Source organism: Aulostomus chinensis, chromosome 18 (genome assembly GCF_037954235.1).
Source record: "Aulostomus chinensis isolate RoL2024-O1b breed Wild chromosome 18, RoL_Achi_v1.0, whole genome shotgun sequence".
In the NCBI taxonomy this organism is placed as follows: Eukaryota; Metazoa; Chordata; class Actinopteri; order Syngnathiformes; family Aulostomidae; genus Aulostomus; species Aulostomus chinensis.
In genome coordinates this window covers 24,654,801-24,676,207 of record NC_141337.1, presented here as the reverse complement: position 1 = coordinate 24,676,207, position 21,407 = coordinate 24,654,801, and the positions used below count along the sequence as shown (strand labels likewise).

Genomic DNA, 21,407 nt, shown 5'->3' with positions numbered 1-21,407 from the left:
AATTCTGGCAGTGGGTAAATAAAGGCTTTACTCTGAGGGACATCAGGCTGTGCTGGGAGCTAATCTGAGCCGCGGTTTGCCACGGCGCATTGTGGAACAGGAAGAGGCGCTCATGGAGGCCCAGCAAACTCAAGCAGTGTTACACACTGAGCTGAAAGGAGCCTGGCATGGGGTACTCCGTCACAGAGCAACGCTGCACCTCCCTGCCAAGGACGAGAATTAAGGCCCTGAAACTGTGTGCCAGACGGTGGTAGGAGAGCGAAGGGTAGTAAAAAAGGGGCAATGGCTGTGTGTGTGTGTGTGTGTGTGTGTGTGTGTGTGTGTGTGTGTGTGTGTGTGTGTGTGTGTTCACACTGAGTCTACCTGTACATGGAAACTTGCCTGCTTACTGGAGTAGAAGGAAAAATGTCAAAACATGTCTGAAAGTGTTAAACTGAAATATTACAACTGCTATTTAAACTATAAGTATTGTGGATGTTTGTTTCACACAGACACATACGTATACACACACACACACACACACACACACACACACACACACACACACACACACACACACACACGTATTCTGAGACACCTATAAAAAGCCTGCCTGCCGTTGATGTTTTGGATTTGTTTAGGTTGTGCAAAAAGCCAGGTATATTATATTTCATCATATAGAATAAAATAAATTAAATATAATAATTTAATATATTACATTTAAATAAAAAAAAACAAGTTTGCCCTATTACAATATTATAATACCTTTGCAGTTAAAACTAAAACTTGTCTTCTTTAAATTAGCATTTGCTAAAAAAGATGCTATTTTGCTCCGTATCATCAGTGTTTTTCAATCCCAAAAAAAATAGTTTTATTATTACGATTTGAATGACTTAGAGAATCACAAAAATAAAGTATCTTTTACAAAAAATCTCAATAAATATAAAAGCTATTATGTATTTCCATTGGAATCAATCGTTGAACCAGCGTGCATGTGTGTGCAAGTGAACTCATGTGGGTTTGTTTGCGTGTGTTTGTGTGTGTGTGTGTGTGTGTGTGTGTGTGTGTGTGTGCACTTTTGTGCGATAGTGATCAGGATAATCAGATGAACAATGAACAAGGCAGCTCGGGTGTCTGAAGGAGAAAGAGAGAGAGAGAGAGAGAGTGTGTGTGTGTGTGTGTGTGTGTGTGTGTGTGTGTGTGTGTGTGTGTGTGTGTGTGTGTGTGTGTGTGTCTCCATGTGTGCATTCCCTGTCTGTTGGAGAAGAGCAGAGCAGAATGGCTTTGGAGGCTAAGGCTGCCTCCTAAACTACCTGGGACCGGGCCAGCTGTCACAGCACTATCCAGACCACCACACACACACATAAAAAAGAACCCGCACACCACACTGCTACTGATATACACCAGTTTCACAATAACGTACACATGGATTACAGACACATGACATACTGCTACACATGCCCCTCAACACACGCACGCTCACAGAGATAAACACGTTTGCAGATGCTTGTGTTTACAGATGGTTCTGGAAAACATGCACATTTGGATTTAGACAAATTTGTGCGCAAATACTTGAACAAATGTACCGATGCAAACATATCTCAAGGTAAACACAGCTTTTAAGCCTTACTCTCAAATTCTCAGAATCATTTTAAACCAGATAGAAATATCTTTCTCAGACACATTTTTAAGATTAGACCACTCGACTGTCCTACATACATCACAGTCCGGGTTGTGTTTATCTGGTGCCAGCAAAGATCACTCCAATCTGTGTGTGGCTTGGGTATAAATGAGCATGACAAAATAAGTGATGATAAATCGGCCTGCTTACCTGGTGTGTGGACGAAATAGGCCAGGTAGAGGTCCAGCTCCTTGACTGTCACTCCAATGTGGTGCGGCTGGACACACAGGCCGTGGTTGGAGCACTGGGGCGACTTGACCAGCCGCTCCCCGTCTGTGCTCTCCAGGGGGCTGCCCTTGAACAGGATGACCATCACCAGGTCCAGCCGCCACACCTTATCGGCCTGACGGAGGCAGTCGATGCGGCGGATTTTGCCTTTCTGATCGGGGTTGGACAGCACACAGCAGGGGGGCTTCTTTCCTGTGATGGTGAGCACAAAGTCCTCACGGAACTCAGGCCGGATGTCCTTGCGGAGCTTGGCCAGCAGGCGTGAGGCCCACTTCTGCTTGATCTCTGGCTTTTCCCCAAGCAACTCGTCCTTCACCGCACGCTCCTCGTCCTTGGTCATCCTCTTTTCGTGCTTCTTGAAGTACTTGCGCTTGCGGGCCTGCAGGTTGAACCAGGTGTAGGAGAAGGCACGGACATGGGGGAGGAGGGCCTCAATGAAGGGATGAAATTCATCCTGGGGAAAGGCAGAAGGAACATGTTAGCAAGCTAGAAAAGGGGCTTTTCCTTGAAAGAGAATATGTAAATCTAAAATAAAGATGAAGGAATATTCAAAAAGAAAAAGACAAATTAACCCAAAAAATGTATGATAAAACATTGTTATTAGAGGTATAATAAAATTATTATAATTACATATAATCAGAAATCTAATTAAAAGAATTACAAAAAAATTTAAATTATAAAATGCTAGAAAATCAAATAAATTCTTTTAAATTGTCAAAATATTAAACCAGTTACCAAATTATATAAAAAATTACATAAAAAGGAAGTATGGAAAAAGGAATATGTTGGAAAATTATTCTTAACTGAAAATGAAAAAAATGTTAATTTGGACATTTAAACAAATAAACAACAAAACATTCAAGACAAAAAAAAAACAAAAACGACATGACTCCAAAACCAGAAGAAAAGCTAAGGATGCGCTCGCCGTGTTCTGCAGAAGAGAAGTTATTCCTCTGTACCGTTATACCTTCACTACATATCTCTGGGCAACAAAGCCCAGATCTCGCCATAGTGTTCCTGTGCCAGGGTTGCCACACACCGGTCGCTCACCACCGCCAAGCTTTGCCGCCACAAGACCACTGTTGAAATGTGCCGCTAAAAGATCAGCCATACCATTTCCTATCTCTGCTACCATGCACGAGAGCTCCAACCAGACTCACATTTCCACAACAAACTGAAAGCAGACAATATCACCACAGAAAACCACACTGCTAGAGGAAGACAGACGGCCTGGTAGTTACCATTTTGCACTCTCATCATAAATTTGGCACAGCGTTTAAAGTGAAAAAAAAAATCTCCTGCACTGTTTTTTTTTTTCTCTTGTGCTCCCCAATGTAAAGCAAGAGCTGGTCTGGCAGGGGGTGGAGAATTAGAACATGGAAAAAACAACAACAACAACAACAAAAAAAAAACTTGTCACAATTCTTTTTTTTTTGGGCAGAATATACTGCTCACTAGAAAACTATGTGCCAAAGTTTAAAACCCAATCAAAAATTCAGGTTTCGCTGAAGTAGGACCTCTGGCAGTAGGTCATTTCACCAAAAAAAAAAAAAAAAAAAAAAAGACGTTAAAATTTGTTGCGCAAAAAATTGCCAGGCAAAAATAGAAATGTGAGCAGAATTGCACTGTGGGAAAAAAGAACAACGAGGATAGGTGCACTTAAAATAAACAATCCTTTGTGCTTCCAAAAAGTAAAAATTAACTTGGGAAAAAAAATCCTTGGCAAAGTGTAATTGGTAGTGGTGTCTGTTCTGATCCCTGGGCCAGGCGCAAGACTCACACACACACACACACACACACACACACACACATACACAGAGATGGGGGGGCCAGGGAGAGCAGAGCACAGAATAGGGGGGAAAAAAATAGAGAGCCGAATCAATGTTGGACGAGCGCATACGACCGCTGGCAAAGCTGAGTGCTGCTTCTTTTTTCCCCTTTTCTCTCCAACTCTCTCTCTTTGCCTTTCTGTTTCTCGCTCGCTGTCTCTCGTCCTCTCCGCGTTCTTTCCCTAACCATTGCTTGAGCCTTTGCCAACACGAGTAAGGCCCACCTATTTGGCAACAAGATGCCTGTAGCCCAGCCAATGCGTTAGCTTCAAGAGCTGAAAGGGAGGGAAGAGAGAAAGAGAGAGGGGGGTGTAGTGGCTATGAGAGGGAGAGGGGGGAGAGAGAGCGAGACAGAGAGAGAGAGTGCAGGAGAGAGAGCAGGAGGGAGCAGGTGGGGGTCTGAGAGAGCGCGCAGCCTTGTCCGACGCTGCACAATTTGCCAAATCGACAAGTTCCACTCTGACACGGAGGCAAAGTTCAGAGGAGTAAGTCCTCTCAAGCACCAATCCCTGCAGCCCTCCGCCTGCCGCCATCTTTACTATGGCCGCCATCACCTCATCTCCCTAAGCACCCCCCCCCCCCCACATACACACACCCCCCGTCTGCGCCTCTCTGTCTCACTACCATGCTCTGTGCTTGCATAATGCCACCTTGGCAGAGGATGGCAAAGAGAGGACACACAGCTTCAGAATCCCTCCAGACCCCACCGCCGGCAGCTGCTCGTGGGTTTACCACAGCACACAAAGAGGGAGACACAAACCCGAGTAGCCACATGCAGACACAAGATCGAATGCCGGGATGATTTACAGAAATACAGCTGAGAGACATGCTAAATGCAGACAGAATTTTAGGGGAAGGTAGCTATCATAGCAGGAAAATGGTCAGCAGAAGTCCCAGTGAATTCTCAAATTCTTCCTCCTGCACCACCATGAGGATTTAGCGACCACTCAATGAGTGGCTGCCATGTTGCCTCTTCATGAAGCATGGGTTGCACCTGCTATACAAACAGCCATTCTGAAGTTTCAGAGGAGCATAAGTGCAGCTGAATCCCTCAGAGATAAGGCTGAGACACCCCAAACAAAACTACAGACGAATCTTAGACAAGGAAAATTTATGAGCTGGAGAAATGACATCATTCATTATTTCTGTCATAACTCCACAGAAACAAAAACCTGTAAATCTCCCCCAGAGACTTCTTTAAGAAGTAATGTGGTCAATAATGCAAAGATGTTTTATAACATTACAAATCATATTCTGGTTCCGAGATCATGACTATTTATATATTTTCATTTCCAAAAATCCAGAGATTAGCCTCATTTTGTGCCTCAGTCATAGCATGTTATTACACACTGTGGGACAAGCCTGAAGGTTATTTGTAACTCCTTGTTGCAGAATTCTCTTGTAAGCGACTTGATGTTAAAAGACAAACATAATGGATGATAAAGGAGTTACACATAAGTGTCAGGCTTTGCTTTCTGTCATCAGGACTAAATTGAGGACTAAAAAAGACAGCACTGTGCAAGAGAACATTTGTGCATAAGAACATTCAACTTTGCCTCGCTTTAAATTTTTCATTTTATCAAAGTTGACACAGGCCTTCAATCACAAACGTTCAACACATCCACACATTAATAAACAACACATAGTCCCGCCTTATTCCAAACTGTGATGGTTTTCAACTTCATCACAGAGCCATGAAGGCATCATGAGATTCTCACTAATCATCCTGCAAGCAGGGAGAAGAACAACACACCTCCACATTCATTGTCGTGTTGCTTTGACTGATGCCAAAGAGTGACGCATGATTATATAAAGCAACAAAAGAAGAGACAAAGAGGGGATTCTTTGTGTGTGTGTACGCGTTTGTGTGTGTGTGTTTGTGGTTTTTGAGTGTGCGTGTGTGTTTTTGTGTTCACCACTGCTTCTGTCACCACCTGTGCTACAAAATTTTTTAAAAAAGCAGCATGAGATAACTGACACTGCAATGTGATTCCTGCATGTGTTTTTCAAGGAAATTTGAAGCTTTGTGAGTGTCCCTGCCAAAATGCCAACAAATCATTTGTTTAGCCATGCTGTTTGCCTGACAAACGCACATGTGCATATTCCAGGAATAAATCTTGAAAACAGCCAGATGTGGAGGGACAAAAGTGAAGTGAAAGACTACGGACGAGCTGCATCTGCAGGTATATGGCATTTTACACACACACACACACACACACACACACACACACACACACACACACACACACACACACACACACAAAACCGGACCATATGTTTGCTTTCGTCGTCATCTTTTTGAATATTTGCCCCAATTAGAGAGATTATGTTGCACCAATGTGCTTCTCTGGATAATTCCACTAAAACATCATCCAGACCTGTTAATGAGATGACAAACAGCAAAAACTATTACAAATACAGCATCATTCTCTGTCTTCTCGCAGGGCATTTCAAATATACTGGATTGTTTAAAAAAAAATTGAATGCCATCCGCCATCAAGCCCACCAGCAGGGTGCGTTCCTGCAAGTACTACATAAATGCAACATCATTACTTCATAAAACCTCTGTCAGCAAGAAGAGGAGGGATGTTCAGAAATTTCTAAATCAGACTCATTGTGACTCACTGATCGCTATTCAAAAAATTAAAATTACGTAACTTTCTTTAAATTAGGCCTACATTTCTTGACTAAAATTCCCCTGTGTCCTTCAGGCCTGTGAACAAAATATAAATTTATGTTGTTGTCATTTGTTTAATTTCAATTTGAACTCATATTTCAGCTGTCTTTTGCACATTTTTGAGTCAGTGCTTCATAGATAAACAATGAAGTGGCAAAAATTATACTTTTAGTCTTTTAATTTTTCAATTTTCTCCACTCTGTATCAGGCGAGAAAATTGGCTGGTAATTTCAGATTAGCCCTATCAGCAAGGAGAGAAAGGGGTCTTCACTCTCTCTGATGCTGCGCCTACAAAGCCCCTCAGCAGTTCCGTCTTCCTTTGACTGAACAGTAGCTTAAAAGAATTGATATCTTGTTATTATTTGATTTCTTTGCATAAAGGGTTAACTATTCTTTAATATTAACTTTAAAAATTCTGTTTCACTGTGTCCCTCACCTGTCAAAAATAGTTGTAGAAACAATCTTATAAGATACAGAAAAGTTGTGGGCATAAAATTATCATTAAAAATAAATTTTTATGACATTTTAGTTACTTTAATGCAACAAGATAGGAATTTTTCCAGCAATCTAATAAATAGGTGGTCACAATGTCCATTTTTGTATTCTGTATGGGGGGGGGGGGGGGGGGGCTCCATAATCACTGCAGGTGCATAGTTCTGCCAAAGCCAATATAAAAAAAAAAAAAATGCTGGAGCTGATCCCAGCTTACATTGGGCAAGAGGCAGGGTTCACCCTGGAGGGGTTGAAGGTTCGTCATAGTGCCATCAGCAGCAATTAGGGGCTCAGTATCTTGCTCAAGGATACTTCGACATGGTCACCGGGGGAAGTGAGGATCAAACAAGCTCCCCTTCGTTGCAAGATGGCCGCTCTACCTCTGAGCCATGCTGCCCACTGCCAAAATGGATGTCTTTAAAATGACAGAATGAGTAGTGAGTAGTCAGTGAGTGGAAAGTAGTAGCTCCACTCAAGTCCAAATTTTAGTGCCAAATAACCAAACTCTGGCATGCTTTTTTTGTGTGTGTGATGTTAAGTTCTTGGCTTGAATGTTTTGCTTTCTAAGCAACCTTGACATGTTTCATCTTAACAATTTGGATCCCCAGAACATGAACCATTTACATTTTGTTCTGCGTCACCAGTAAGTCACCTTAAGAAACTAACCAAACAAACTGTGAAATAAGTCTCTTCGTCCATCTGACCCAGGATGCCCAGTAGTATATACAGTAGGCCTCTTTGCCCTGCTTCGTCCTGTTCCACCCTGTGATACCTGACCTCAATAAGGCACCACTGCATCTCATTAGACCAATTAAATCTTTGTCTGCATAACCCGAGGGTCTCCCAGCCACTGGCCCTTCATTAGTGCAGCTGGTGTGGCTCTGTTATGTCCTCTCCTGCCCAGCTGAGTGTCCCTGACCCGAGACAGAGCCTGACATCAGCTCCCTATGACCCCAGCTTAGAGCCAGAGCAGAGGAGGGTGGCAGGAGAGACCTCGGTTAGAGGGGATGGGGTGGAGAGACAAAGATATTCAATCATTCATTTAAGAGTGCTAAGATGCTGGAGGCAAGTGTATATAAGCATGACATGGACATCACATCAAACCAGTAAAACCTTAAAAGAAATGTCTGTATATTAGCAGATATTAAATCTTAGCTTGCGGTACTTGTATGTTGTAATCAGAACAGTACTTGCAGCCTCAATTATTGTCACACACAGTCCCCATTCCTGTTAATCATTAAATTCTGAAAGCAGGCGAGTTCAGACACAGGATTAAACTACAAATAAAGGAGAAAACGTACACCAGAACACCCCACCACCGCTGCTGTGGAGAGCAAGTGATGCGGAAAGATCCACGGAGCTCAGCGCTTGCATGGATTGTACTTATCTGAGTTAACAAACCAGTACGTTACTATGTGTGAAAAATCTGCAAGCAATTTGTGGTGGCTGCGTGCTAACTTGCCTGGGGGAGGCCATGGGGGAACCAGCCGGGGATGCAGCATGCATGGAGCATTCCAGCCCTACAAAGGGGCTCTGCTGCCTGGCTGCACTGCAAGAAGGGCTGTGTCTCCCAGCCTCTGGCACTGGAGCTCCTGGATTATTTCCCCACAACTACCACTTAACATCTCCATCAGATGGAGTGGTAACACTTCACAATAAGGATACATTAATCATAGAGTATTTTTATTACAGCATACCTAACCATTTATTAATGCTCTATTTGACCTTCAATATTAAATTCAGATTCATTAAGTAAAACTTCACCCTACACTCCCCCAGTCTTTATATATTTATGTAACCAGTTAATATGAGCACAATTAGTAAATGTTTACACATTATTTATCTGTTAACAATTAACAAATTGCTACAAATGGTTAACAAAGCATTACAAACAGTTAACTAAGTCTTAACTAACCATTACAAATGTACCCTTATTACAAAGTGTTATCGATGTGGGAATACATTTTCACAGATTCATTCGGCCTTTGACAGTCAAATTGAATTGCGCAATACAAGCATTTATCACCAGAGAAACACTGGGGATGCTAAAAAAAATTGTCTTTACTTTTTAAAAGCAAAGACAAAGCAAAGAGGTAAATTTATTCCAGATTACTTGAGGATATTTTGTTTTCCTCTGTTCCCACCGGAGGAGGTGTAATGCATGTCGAGACGTGCAGAAGTTCTTGGCTGCAGATGATAGCATTGATGATGAGATGGGTGGAGGGCGAGGAGGAACACACTGACATATATTGCGCCCAAACGTCACGCATCATGATAATGTCTGGACTCACCTAAATACTCAAAGCCCCCATGCGCTCCATAACCCTTGATGCATTGTGCTTCTGCACACATGCATGCACAAATCTAAAACCTGTTGCCCACTACCTGTACATCTGCCTGTCTGGAAAGATTTTATTGTTGGACAGAGGAACTGCCCTGTGTCTAATTAACGTGTGTGTGTGGTGTGTGTGTGTGTGTGTGTGTGTGTGTGTGTGTGTGTTTGCATGTGACTGAGTGAGTGAGTGAGTGAGTGAGTGAGTGAGTGAGTGATCCATACCGGGGCAGGCCGACTCAGCACCACAACAGCCGTGACTGAGTGTTTCCTCACTGTGCCAGCCAACTGCTGCTCACACTGCTGCCAGTGCAGACTGAGCAACAGGGACACTACTACTGATTGGACTGAGACGTTTTAGTTGCTTTTTCACTTTAGATTTAAATATGATTTGAATAAAAAATGACACACACACAAACACGCGCACTCATGCACGCACACACGCACACACAGAGGCCAATTTAAATTTCACCAACGTTTTGAAAAGATCCAAATAATGGGGCTGCCAAAGTGGCTGGTAAATGAGAAAAACTTCTCAAATCTCAGCCAGCTTTTAGCAGCATTTGGCTGATGGTGGATGTTAATTTTCCACTCTGGTAAAAACCAGCTCTGTAATCGGTAAACACGACACGCCTGGCCCGCAACAAAGAAATGCATTTAGTGTATTCATATTCTCTTTGATTCTACATTGCAGTTGTGATGTTATGGAACGTAATAGATCTTATTTATGAAAACCTCTGACACACCAAGTCTAAGCAGCAATGTCACACCATGTTATGAAAAGATCTCTTTTGGAATTAGAATTTCAACATGGCCTGAATTGGATCTCCAGGTTCAAGTATTAACTTGTTGCTTAACTAAGCTGTAGGGCTTTACTCCTCTTTTCAAAGCTATGAGTGCAAAATGCCAAAGTCAGCCTTTCACACGCTGTTCGAAGAAGAAAGCGAGCTGAAACAACACAGTTGTGTTTTCAAGCCCGAGACGAGCAGTGCACTCAAGCAGAACGCTGGCATTTGTTGCCTGTTTGAAGGTAAACCCGACTACAGAAATGAGATTTGAAAAATCCTCTGAACACGGGTAATGTTTGTGACGGTTGGAAATGCACTCTTGAGCTTCCTGTTGTTAATGAGTAATACTGCTTTGTCTCAATCCCCCCCACAACCACCACACACACACACACACACACACACACCAGGTGCAGTGTGTTTGACTGATCTATGAGAGCATCAGTACCATATTACCACTCCTACAAATATAACTTTAGTGATGGTGAACTTCAGTTCCACCCCTTGCTCTTTCTGACAAGTCTTGTGGAAATTTGGGCAACAGCATGTAAACAAGATTATTAGTGAAATATTCATTATTACTAGTAATGTAAACAACTTGTTGTTCAACATGTTGAATAATTAGGAAGACTTTGAATGTTTGCAGTTTGGGTTTGCAGTAAGACGATGGTTATTTTACTTGTAAGCAGCAGACGTGGTACTGTAGCATTAATCTTCCACATTAATGCATCTGGCAGTAAACAGATGAATGGTTGTGACACAAGCTTGCAAACTGCAGTAAAAAAAGGAAACCTAGACTCTAGACACATCTTCAGAATATTCTGTATATATTTCCAAAGACTGCCCCAAATACCTGACAAATAGCATGTTGTACACCTTGATTGGGAAAAAAAAAATCTTAAAAATTTTGCAATCTGAAAATGCAACCAGAATACGCTGTTTTCATGATCCTGATCAAATTTAGAATATTGTCTTTTTTTGAATAATGGTGGAATAGTAGTGTACATGTAACCATTTGTGACAAATAGCTGCTGAATCAACTGGTTACTTAGCAAAAAAAATGAAAAATTCTATTTCTTTTTTTAAACTTTAATATTTTGGATGTACTTAGAGAGTAAAGAAATGTTCTGCATCTTTTTTAGTAAATTAATTAAACATCTCAATCTTAAAAAAATATTCAGAGCTTGAATATTCATACTGAAGAAGTAATACAAGCAAACCTCTATACAGTTTTGATTACCTTCTGTTTTGTTTTTAACCTTCCACTTTTATTACATATATTAGATGAAAATAATGCATTTTAATATGAATTTCACATTCAGGTATGGGTTAGTTTAGTATATAATCATTTCACTTTCATCAATGATAAAGATGCAGAGCAGCACTGATGTTTTCATGCCAGGGTGTCACATCGCCATGTTTTGTGTGTGATATCAAAGCACAGACACATTTGTGTTTGACACAAATTCTTTCAACTAACACAGTACCACAGTGCATCCATAATGATATTCCTCCCAGGGACTTTATGATTAACAATACACAATCCCTGTGTCACCTCAATGCTGTAAATAACATTGAAAACTAAACACAGTGGCGCAGTAGCCATGCCACCAACTAGTGTTTCATTGCAGTAAAACACAGTAAACCAGGGTAGATGTATAAATGCTCAAAATGGCTTCAATGGCTATGGAGGCACCAACGCATATATCCAGTGAATAAACCGAAATCATGACCTAATGAATAACAAGCTCCAATGAACAATCAAAACATGTCTGGATACTCCTGAGGCATTTGCCAAACTCCACAGGTACTGCCAGTCACATTGTTTGTTTTTGGTTTATCACCTTCTGCTGGTACAACACTTTCATACACACTTGAACTTTTACGCCTTGCAAATGATCTTGAAACTCGGCTGGACCAGCAGGTCTGCTTTGTGGAGCGATACTGGGTTGCATGTTTCTAATGTCTGTGAGTTGTTAACACATGCACCAAGGAGGCATCTCTCCTCCAAACTTCACACATGGTCTCATTTAAATAACTGTTCAAAGCTCAAATAGGTCAAATTATCCAATGACTCACAACAAGCAAAAGCCACAAATTAGTACTAATTTGTGTTTTTTTCCTAGCCAGTAAATCATATCATGGCCATTTGAAGGGGGAGGTCTGACCCATGGCTTGGGAACTACTGATGAATGTATTGAAAGTTAGAACCCACTCCCCAGTAAAATGCTGCTTCTAGACCAAATAATATCAAAAGAATTCTCATAACACATTTTTTTTCTGCACAGTGAACTCACTTTATCAAATACAAGTGGCATGTACTTTTTAATAATGCTTTGTCTCTACTGTTAATTAGCACCCGCAGAGACCTAAATTGGTGTTATCAAGGCTTCTGGTCACAGTGAGTTTATAAGCAAGATACTTAAAGTGGTCATAGTGATCATGGATGGCCAGTGGTGGGTGGTGGGGGTTGGTGGTCAGTGGTGTGGGGTATCAAGTCTCTATATGAAGTACTTATGCACCCCAGGCCAGAAATAACAGGGCCATGCTAAATAATCAGCCCTTTCACTCTCCCTAGTCTACCATGACATCACCAGAACCACAGCAGGCATGACGCGAACAGCAGTATTGTGGCTCAAAGAGACAGACGGTAACATACACACACGCGCGCACACACACACACACACACACACACACACACACACACACACACACACATGCGCGCGCGCACACACACACAGCTGGAGAGTTGACAGAAAAAGCCACTGGCACTGGATGCCTCTTTACACTCATCTTCAGGCCTGTGCTTATCTATGTGCCCTGCACAAATTGTAAATTGTCACACACATATTTGATTATGAAAATTCAACCATGTTGTTAGAGGGGATGATAGTCTTGAAATGTCCCCAAAATGACCAATGTGCTGATTGCACACAACATAAACTCCAAGACATATGGGGAGCGACAAGCACAAACCCGGCCAAGAAAGAAAAATTCTAGTCCGAAGAAAGGCTTTATGAAAGTAAGGCCCGCTTCTAATGCAGTGTTGAACGCTTTGCAATCAGAAAAATAAAGGGGAAATCTAGCACACAATCAAACCAGAGATTTAGCCTGCACTCCTGCCAACAGCTAGGGACCTCCTCTTTCTGAACAAGGGATGCACTATTGACTACACCCCCTCTCTTTCTGTCTCTCTCCAGTCTTTCCTCTCCGCCAGTCTGAAAGGCATGATGCCAACCTTTTCCACCATTGGGCATGCTGCCCTGCCCTTTATGCAAATGCTTTGCTGCCACCCCTAACTCGCAACCCCCACAGTCTCACCCTCCGTGTCTGAGCACCCCCGTCCTCCTGTCTATATATTCTTTTTTATCCGTTTTTTTTTTTTATTTAAATGAGACAAGTTACGGTGCTTAATCCATAGCCATGAGTTATTAATTTAACATTGCTGCTTGGAGGTGGAGCCTGTACTCAGAGTGTGCCGCCTGTAGTCTTTTTACTTTGTTTTGTCCCCGCCGTTGGTAAAAGGCCCCAACCAGGGGCAAATATTTCACAGAGGTGTGGTTGTATGTGTCTGTACGAGCCCTGATAAAGGACAAAATGAAAGAAATAAAGCAAAATAACGAAAGAGAGGGCAAAGAGGGTGACAGGCAAAAGTAATGGACAGAAAGTTGCTGCTGATTGCATTACATTTACATTCATTAAAGTATGTTGAGAAAACACATTAAGTGGTGCATGCATGTGCCCTTTAACTACATACCTGGAATATGATGTCATAGGTGTGTAAAGAATTATAGGGGGGAAATTTCAAGGGAGGTTAACAAGAGTTAATAACATATGGAGTGTACAATATACATGGAATAGGCTAATTATAAAAAAAAATTCATTCAAATATGGTCGCGTAGACTTGTAAAACACCTGCAACTCATCCGTAGAGTCTGTGGAAGAAATCAATTACAGTGTGATAGGGCTCATAAGACTCAATACAAAAAGAGCCAATCATGGCAGCCATTGACAGGCAAAATTCAAAGTTGGCTGAGAGGCTGAACATACAGGAAAGGTTAATAAAGTAGAGAATTGAAACCAGGAAGCACCCAAACAGGAAATGTCCTCAGAAACAAACAAAGAGAAGAGAAAGAATAAAGATTTAAATGTATAAAATGTATTCACAACATATGCCCTGTGACCTGTCCAGGGTGTACCCTGCCTCTCACCTAATGTCCACTGGGATAAGCCCCCCCCCCCCCCCCCGCCCCATGACCCTTAACCAATAAGCGGTATAGAAAATGGATGGATGGTAATCACAACATATTGATTCTGATAAAGGAGTGTAATGAGGAAAATGAGAAGGTTAACAAAGTCGGTCAGGGGCTAAAGGAAGAGCCCTGCTAATGCCGTTAAGACAGAGCTTCCACCTCTGCCATGGGCCATGTGTCGAGCAGCACAGCCACGATGCATAGATCCACACAAGCCGGACAGATTCAAGCCCACACACACTACAGGAAAGGAGCTCCGCCTCATACTAACACTGCAGGACCAGATGCAAGCATGCACTTCATCAGTCTGGACAAGAGAGTAGACAATTGGCACATATTTCATTTTTTAAGATCTGAAAAATAACTTATGATATGGCACAGTGGTGATTCTGTTAGTTGAGGTCACAACATGCTGTAATACAAACAAAAAGGCAACATTCTAATGAAACATTTATATGATACGGTGCCAAAAACCTAGCAACACAAGTAATCACAGCACCTTCATAACCTCTGCACTAAAGAACTCAAGCAAAATGCTGAACATTACTTTTAGTATCAATAAAAAAAATGCAATATTTTAAGATAATGACTGGTATGGTCTGGTTAAGCTGAGGCACAAAAACCACTTGGTGAGGGAAAAAGCATTAGTTTGGAGTTTAAGCTTGAATTAAAACACAAATAAATTAGGGAACCAAGGAACTGACACCTTTACATCAATATATTGCAATACAGTGTGATACGTTAAATATTATGAGCTACTTTATAATTTATTGAATGTATCAATAGAGCTGACAATACATTCCAAAGTCAATTCCAATTTTCCCCAACAATATCTGGAAGGTTGTACAATCGTACAGTTACAGAACACACTATACATAGCTGCTATAACAATGCAGATTACAGATACTAGTGGCTAGAATACTGATACAGTATTGTGGAAAAAATATTGCCCTATGTTACTGTTTCAATTTTACTGCACTGTCCAATTGGTGTCAATCACCTGTCATATAACTACGAAGAGTGACAGCAAAATGTCCAGCAAACTATCCATACACGATGTACCATTACTGTCTACTGGCCATTCTTCTTATTGCTTGTGGAACATACAAATCACAACAAAAACCTGTATAAATGTGCTTTTCATGAATACTACTAATTTTATGACTATACCATATCACTCCAAAAAATTTGATAACAATATCCAGATATGAAGTTCAAGTCTAACTTCCCAAGCTGGCCGTTCTAACTGTCCTGTGAAAGGATAGAAAAAAATTACATGTTGGTTAAGGGACTCAACCAACCTTACTTTGTTTTCGTGAATGCCACTTCACACACATCCTTTTCCCCTCTTCCTTTGTGAACGTCCTTGTCTGACATGTGTAGTAATAAAGTTTTCTATATCCTGCGCAGTGCCAGTAAGTAACGGTGGGTAGCAATGGAAAGCAAGAGGTAAGGAATGGTGAGAGGTGAGACAAAAGACAGACAGGAAACTGCATCCAAAGGTTAAGCCAAGAGTCTGACGTGGTCTCTACCTTCTAACTTCTGACTGACACCTGATGGATTCTGATTTAGTTATACTCCAACAAGTTGTGGCAGCTTCCACATGTCTGAATGAAAATGCGATTGTACCATCTACAATGCTAAATTATTAACAAACAAAAAAATCAGATATTAAAAGCATATATCACAATCTATTGGGTCATGATTAGCCTCTGTCAGGCCAATTGCAGATCAGTGCAAAATATAAAGTGAGTGTCTGTGCATGTGCAGTGGAAGGCGGGAGAGAAATGAATGAGGCCTTTTCTTACAGCAGGGCCCAGATCAGAGCTCCTAACTATGGGATTTGGTGCTGTTGCCTTTCTCCCCCTGGAGGGAGTAATTAGGTTAGGGAGGACAACTGCCGCATTGTTTTAACAGAGGAGGGATTGTGCAGGCCAAAGTCCCACCAGCAACATGCTTCCCTCACAACAAAAATGCCAAACGGATTCTGAGGCACTCGGACACACATCCACACACACAACAAGGCAGAAAACAATTTGGGAGCTTCCTCTATTAGGTTTCTTGCAGACACAAAAATCTGTCTTTTTATGCAGCAGAGGCTCTGGTACTGTGTGTATCCTATGAAATGTCAAATATAGTCCAACAGTGTCAGATATCCTCATGTGTTGTTGCAGTTGCGGGATTCTGTCTCTTTGTGGGTCTAATGTTACCTTTAGTGTAACTACTCTCTCTTGTATCAAGAGGCTTGGCAACACACACCGCTCCTAACTAGTATAATATGGTTATGATGCATTTGCATTCCTTCCAATCCCCTAGGAAATACAATACCCCTATATCGTCTGTTTTAATCAAAGCCTGCTTCCAAGAAAAGTAAAAGGAGAATACAAACAGCCACAGCTATAAAGAGGCTTGCTCAAATATACTTCAGGTTTGTTTAAACACATCCTCCACTGATTGATAGAGAGTAAATCAAACTAATCATGCTGCTTAAAAAAATAAAAACACAAGGAGTGCTCCCCAGTCTTCTGTATTTGCTCTACACGGACCATGGCCTCGCTCTTTCGCATCCACTCCTTCTCTCTTTTTTACTTTCTGTTGTCTTTCTTCCTTTATTTCTTGCTGTACTGCAATCTGTTTTTCTAAGCTTGGAGAGACAAAAAACACAGCTGTTGTTGTTTTGCTCCATTCTCAAGGCCTTCACCTCTTCCACGTATTAAAACACACACACACACACACACACACACACACACACACACACACGCACCATAATTTGCACCTCTGAATAGCCGCCCACACCATCCCTATTCACTTTCATCGTAAATCTCTAAAGCCTGGCTGCAATATACAGTCAATTTGTGGTCCCCACATGAGTCCTAACTCTCACTCGCTTGGACATACTTGTATTCAGGTGTGCAGATGGAGAAGGGGGAAAAAAGACAAGTATTAAAAAAAATAATAACAAGATGATGAGGATAAATGTGTGCAATGGACAGATTCATAGTTTCTCTCCATCACAGCTTTCCACAGGTGGTGGAGATGATTGTGCAATATTCCAGATGATGACTTTAATGAGCCTGGTTTGAGTTTCACTGGGCTTTCTCATGACTGACAGCGGCTTGACACATCCAACAGACATACTCTCAGGTTCCACATCCTCCACCTCTCATTTTAAAAGAAAATCTGCTGCAACAAATACAGCATGGTGTATAATGGTCCTCCATTACTTTTGCAAGTGATCACACCACGAAAAGTAGAACCTGACTGATGTTGGCTTTTTGGAGCTTCTATTATTGACATATATCGTCCAACAGATGACATATTTTTGTCGGCCAATTCAGAAGAGGGTATCGCCGTGGGCTCCCTTGGTCAAAAGCCAACAGGATTTTCACAGTGGTTTTTTTTATCACTGCTGAAAATAAGTTTTGTAGTGAACAAACGACTTTTTTTCATGATGATAATCTTCAGATATGAACACCGCTTTTTGAAGTGTAAATGCAATTGTTCAAAATACAAAGTAAACATAATGCCATGAGCCATTTACTAAACACATGCATGACTTCAACGTCACCGCTCAATCAACCCTTCCTCTGCATGATGATGTCTTTAATGGCAAGCTGTTGACAAGCGCCATTGTTAAGCCATATAAACACTGTGAAAAGTGTCTTATTTACTAATGTATTTTATTTTGTATACCAAAATGTTAAAAAAATATATTATGCAAGTATGAAACACTGATCTTATATCAGACATTTATCTGAAAACCCATTCAAAATTTCCATCGACTCTGAAATGAGGGAACCGTACTTCAACAATGTTAACTTACCTCTTACCTACCTACTCATTCCTGTGTCATTCTTCTGAATATATATATATACATATATATATATATTAATGTTCGACCGATCGATCGGCCGGCCGATTTAATCGGCCGATTTTTGCTATTTTTAAGTAAATCGGCATCGGCCGATTATTTAATTTGGTCGTAACGATTTTCAGTCAGGCACAGCTGCGGGCAGCTATTTACGACCCGGCGCAGCGCTGTTCATTCAGAACCAGAGGGCCAACAGGTAAGGCTTCAATTCTTATATTCCAATGTCCTAAAGTCATATATTTGCTCTCATTATAAGTTGTAATCTGTTGCTTCATTTAGCGAAAGTAAAAACAAATTGCATTTTCTGCTCAAAATGAAACGTTGCTAGCTCATAGCTGTCAAGTCTCCCGTTTTGGCCGGGAAACTACCGTATTTCACCCCTCTTTCCCGCCCTCCTCCCGTATTAGTATTTTCCCGTAAATCTCCCGTATTATTAAAAATAAAAACATTCTAGTGCCTCTCCAAACTGAATTCCGTCACTAGCCTCGCGAGAATTACCACCAGCAGTAGCCAGGGCGGAGTATCTAGTCCGCGGCCCGTGTAATGTACAGAAACATTGCCTCGGTCGCCGCCCGCCCCCTCATTATAATGAATAAAGCCCCCCCCAAACAACGCGCATTATAAGAAGTAGCGGGCCGTGCGCCGCGCGTCCCCCCCCCCCGGTCGGCATCGGAAAATTTCCCTTATTTTCACGACCAAAACTTGACTTTAACGCGTTAATTTGTTTAATTAGAAAGAAAGCATGAAAACGCTTTACTTTAGTTTTTATTTCGTGTTGTATTTCCGAGTAATGTCACTGTGTAACAGCGAGGCAGCGAGGGTCTCTCTCTCTCTCTCTCTCTCACTCACTCACTCACTCACTCACTCACACACACACACACACACACACACAAGTGTTGTGCATGCCAATTAAGGACAATACGATAGCATATCGGCCCTAAAAATCGGCCCAAAAAATACACATACATATATATATATATATATATATATATATATATGTACACACACACATACACGCACAAACACACACACACACACTAGAATACTTAGGTTGGTGACACCTCACCAGTATTGGTGCAATTTATCTGGAATTCAGTGCCATAATGCATTGAATTTCTTTACCTTACTCTTTCTATAAAAACAGAAATTATCATGCTATGCTACTAATGTTAGCTCATCATCTTTAATGTACAAGTGACAACACTTGTTCTGCCTTTGCCTCACCATTGCCCTGAGTGCATGTTGGGCTTTAACACGCTGCATTGTAACGTCAAGCATAATTATCCTGTTAAATATCACAAACCAAAGTGTTCAATTTCTCATGTATTTGTTGATATGAATACGTTTGCAGCAAAAGGAACCTACATTTTATTTTTTTTTAAATATTAACCCAGAAAGTTTTCATGATGATGCATTCAGCTGCCTTGATTATAGGCCTACACGATTTTGAGAAAATATAATAGCAATTATTTTGATTGGTACTGCAATTGTGATACGATTTGTGATAGCAGAGGGACTATACATGTTTACAGCCTTCTCATTTTAACTGAAAAAAACACAAACAATGCACTAATAATGGTGTGGATTTTTTGGGGATCTGTATCACACAATGATGTTTCCTTAAGTCTCCAGAAGGTAATGTGTCGGCAGGACATTCCAATATATAATTTTAAATGACATTTTTACACAATTGGCCTTTTAATAAATATTGTACTTTTTGGAATTTGGAAATTGCAGAAGAGCATATTGCAACTTCAGTGACTTTGATGACTTGTGCAGCCCAAATGTATATCTATGAATGGCAGAAATAAAACAAATAGAAGGGTTCCTTTAAAAATATAATTGGAAAAAACATAGCGTAGGCGTAGAGTGAAGCATCAAAGTGAATTTGTAACCTCTCATAATGAATGTTAAGAGATGAGGAGAGTGCTCCACACTGTGAATTCACAAAGTAAAGATATTTCTAGTCCATCTGTATTTCATATTTTAGCAGTTACTTGAAATCCTCCTTCCGTACTGATATTTCCAGTCAAATATACAACTTCCCATGAAACACACACTAATCCTGAAGCTATTTCTCTGAGCCTAAACAGAGCAGAAAGTTTATATCTGAATTCCCTCGCAGACTCCAGTGCAGCTGTAGCAAGATAGCAGTTATTGGCAGGCTGGGCCAAAAGGAGAAGCCACAGAGTTGTGTTTGAGTATAACCCTGAGCCCTGCTTGGCCTCTGCTTCTGCCCCTTTCACTCGACTCTACACTCAGATTCCGGCCTTTTACTAACAAGGCTGTATTTGACTCTACTGTACCCTCAAACAGTCTGCAGAAACAGCCAGCAAGCACAAGTCACAAGAAATCTACAGTGAACGCTTGCACACAAAGAGTCAATTAATAACACACAAACTCCCACCTCCCAGCTCTGTTTGCTCACAGCTGCCAGGCCTCCTCAGTTCATCTGAGGTAAAAATATGTTATATTATGCAACAGAGTATAGATTTTCCACCCTTGGCCTGATGCCAGCTTCCTGCTCCGAAGAGCAAGCTCTACCGCTTAGTTCCCTGGGATGACAGCTATTCCATGTCAGACAGGGTGGCCATATTAGATACACAGACACAAATAAGGGGGAAGGTAACCGGAAGAAATGAAATGGAGCAACCACGTAGGAGAGCAGCAAAGCAAAAGAAAGACAGAAAGATGAGCCGGGAGCTCTGTCATCCGAAGACAGTGTGTGTAATTCTTTATCTTTATCACTTCAAATACCCGTCCATGTCTTCTCTATCTTTCTGCCCAGCTTTCGAAATCAGGTCACAACTGTTTTTATTACTGTTTGACTTGCGGGTTCATAAGCCTCCAAGCGTCAACTTTCCTCCATCCAACCCCAAGACAGGAAAAGATTTTCTCTCACACATTAACTCAATAAATGCCTGTTAAGGCGACTAGTAATGTTTAAGCCATGTTCCCAGTGACAGCAAAGGAAAGCAGAATGTTGATATTGAGGTTAAAACATAATCATTTCTGGCCTCACGATCCCATCAGCTAAATAGCTGATGTGGATCGTAGTCCTGCGCTCGGCGCTCCCACAGGTCTATTGGGAAGTCTTTTGCCTCCTCTAAAGCATGAGGTAATGCAGCATGATGATAAATGCAAGCCACAGGAAAGTTGGGGTGCAATCAACAAGCCAATCAGTGTGTCTTTATTCTTCCACTTTACTCACAGCAAAGTCAGAGAAGCAGCAAAAAGATGATGAATGCTCTGACATCATCACTGTGATGTCATCGTTTGT

At 41.3% G+C, this 21,407-nt stretch overlaps 1 protein-coding gene across 21 annotated transcripts in view; it reads right to left on the bottom strand.

Moving 5' to 3' along the window:
• nfixb (nuclear factor I/Xb) overlaps positions 1-21,407 on the bottom strand; it is a 182,805-nt gene that overhangs the window by 117,775 nt on the left and 43,623 nt on the right. For 20 of the 21 annotated variants that reach the window (XM_086183881.1, XM_086183877.1, XM_086183893.1 and 17 more), the window contains one exon: positions 1,811-2,342. In XM_086183881.1, coding sequence (XP_086040007.1) covers positions 1,811-2,342 — 532 coding nt within the window. Of the gene's footprint in view, positions 1-1,810; positions 2,343-3,129; positions 3,913-21,407 lie in introns of those variants that run through there. The other variant, XM_086183892.1, reaches the window with a different exon arrangement.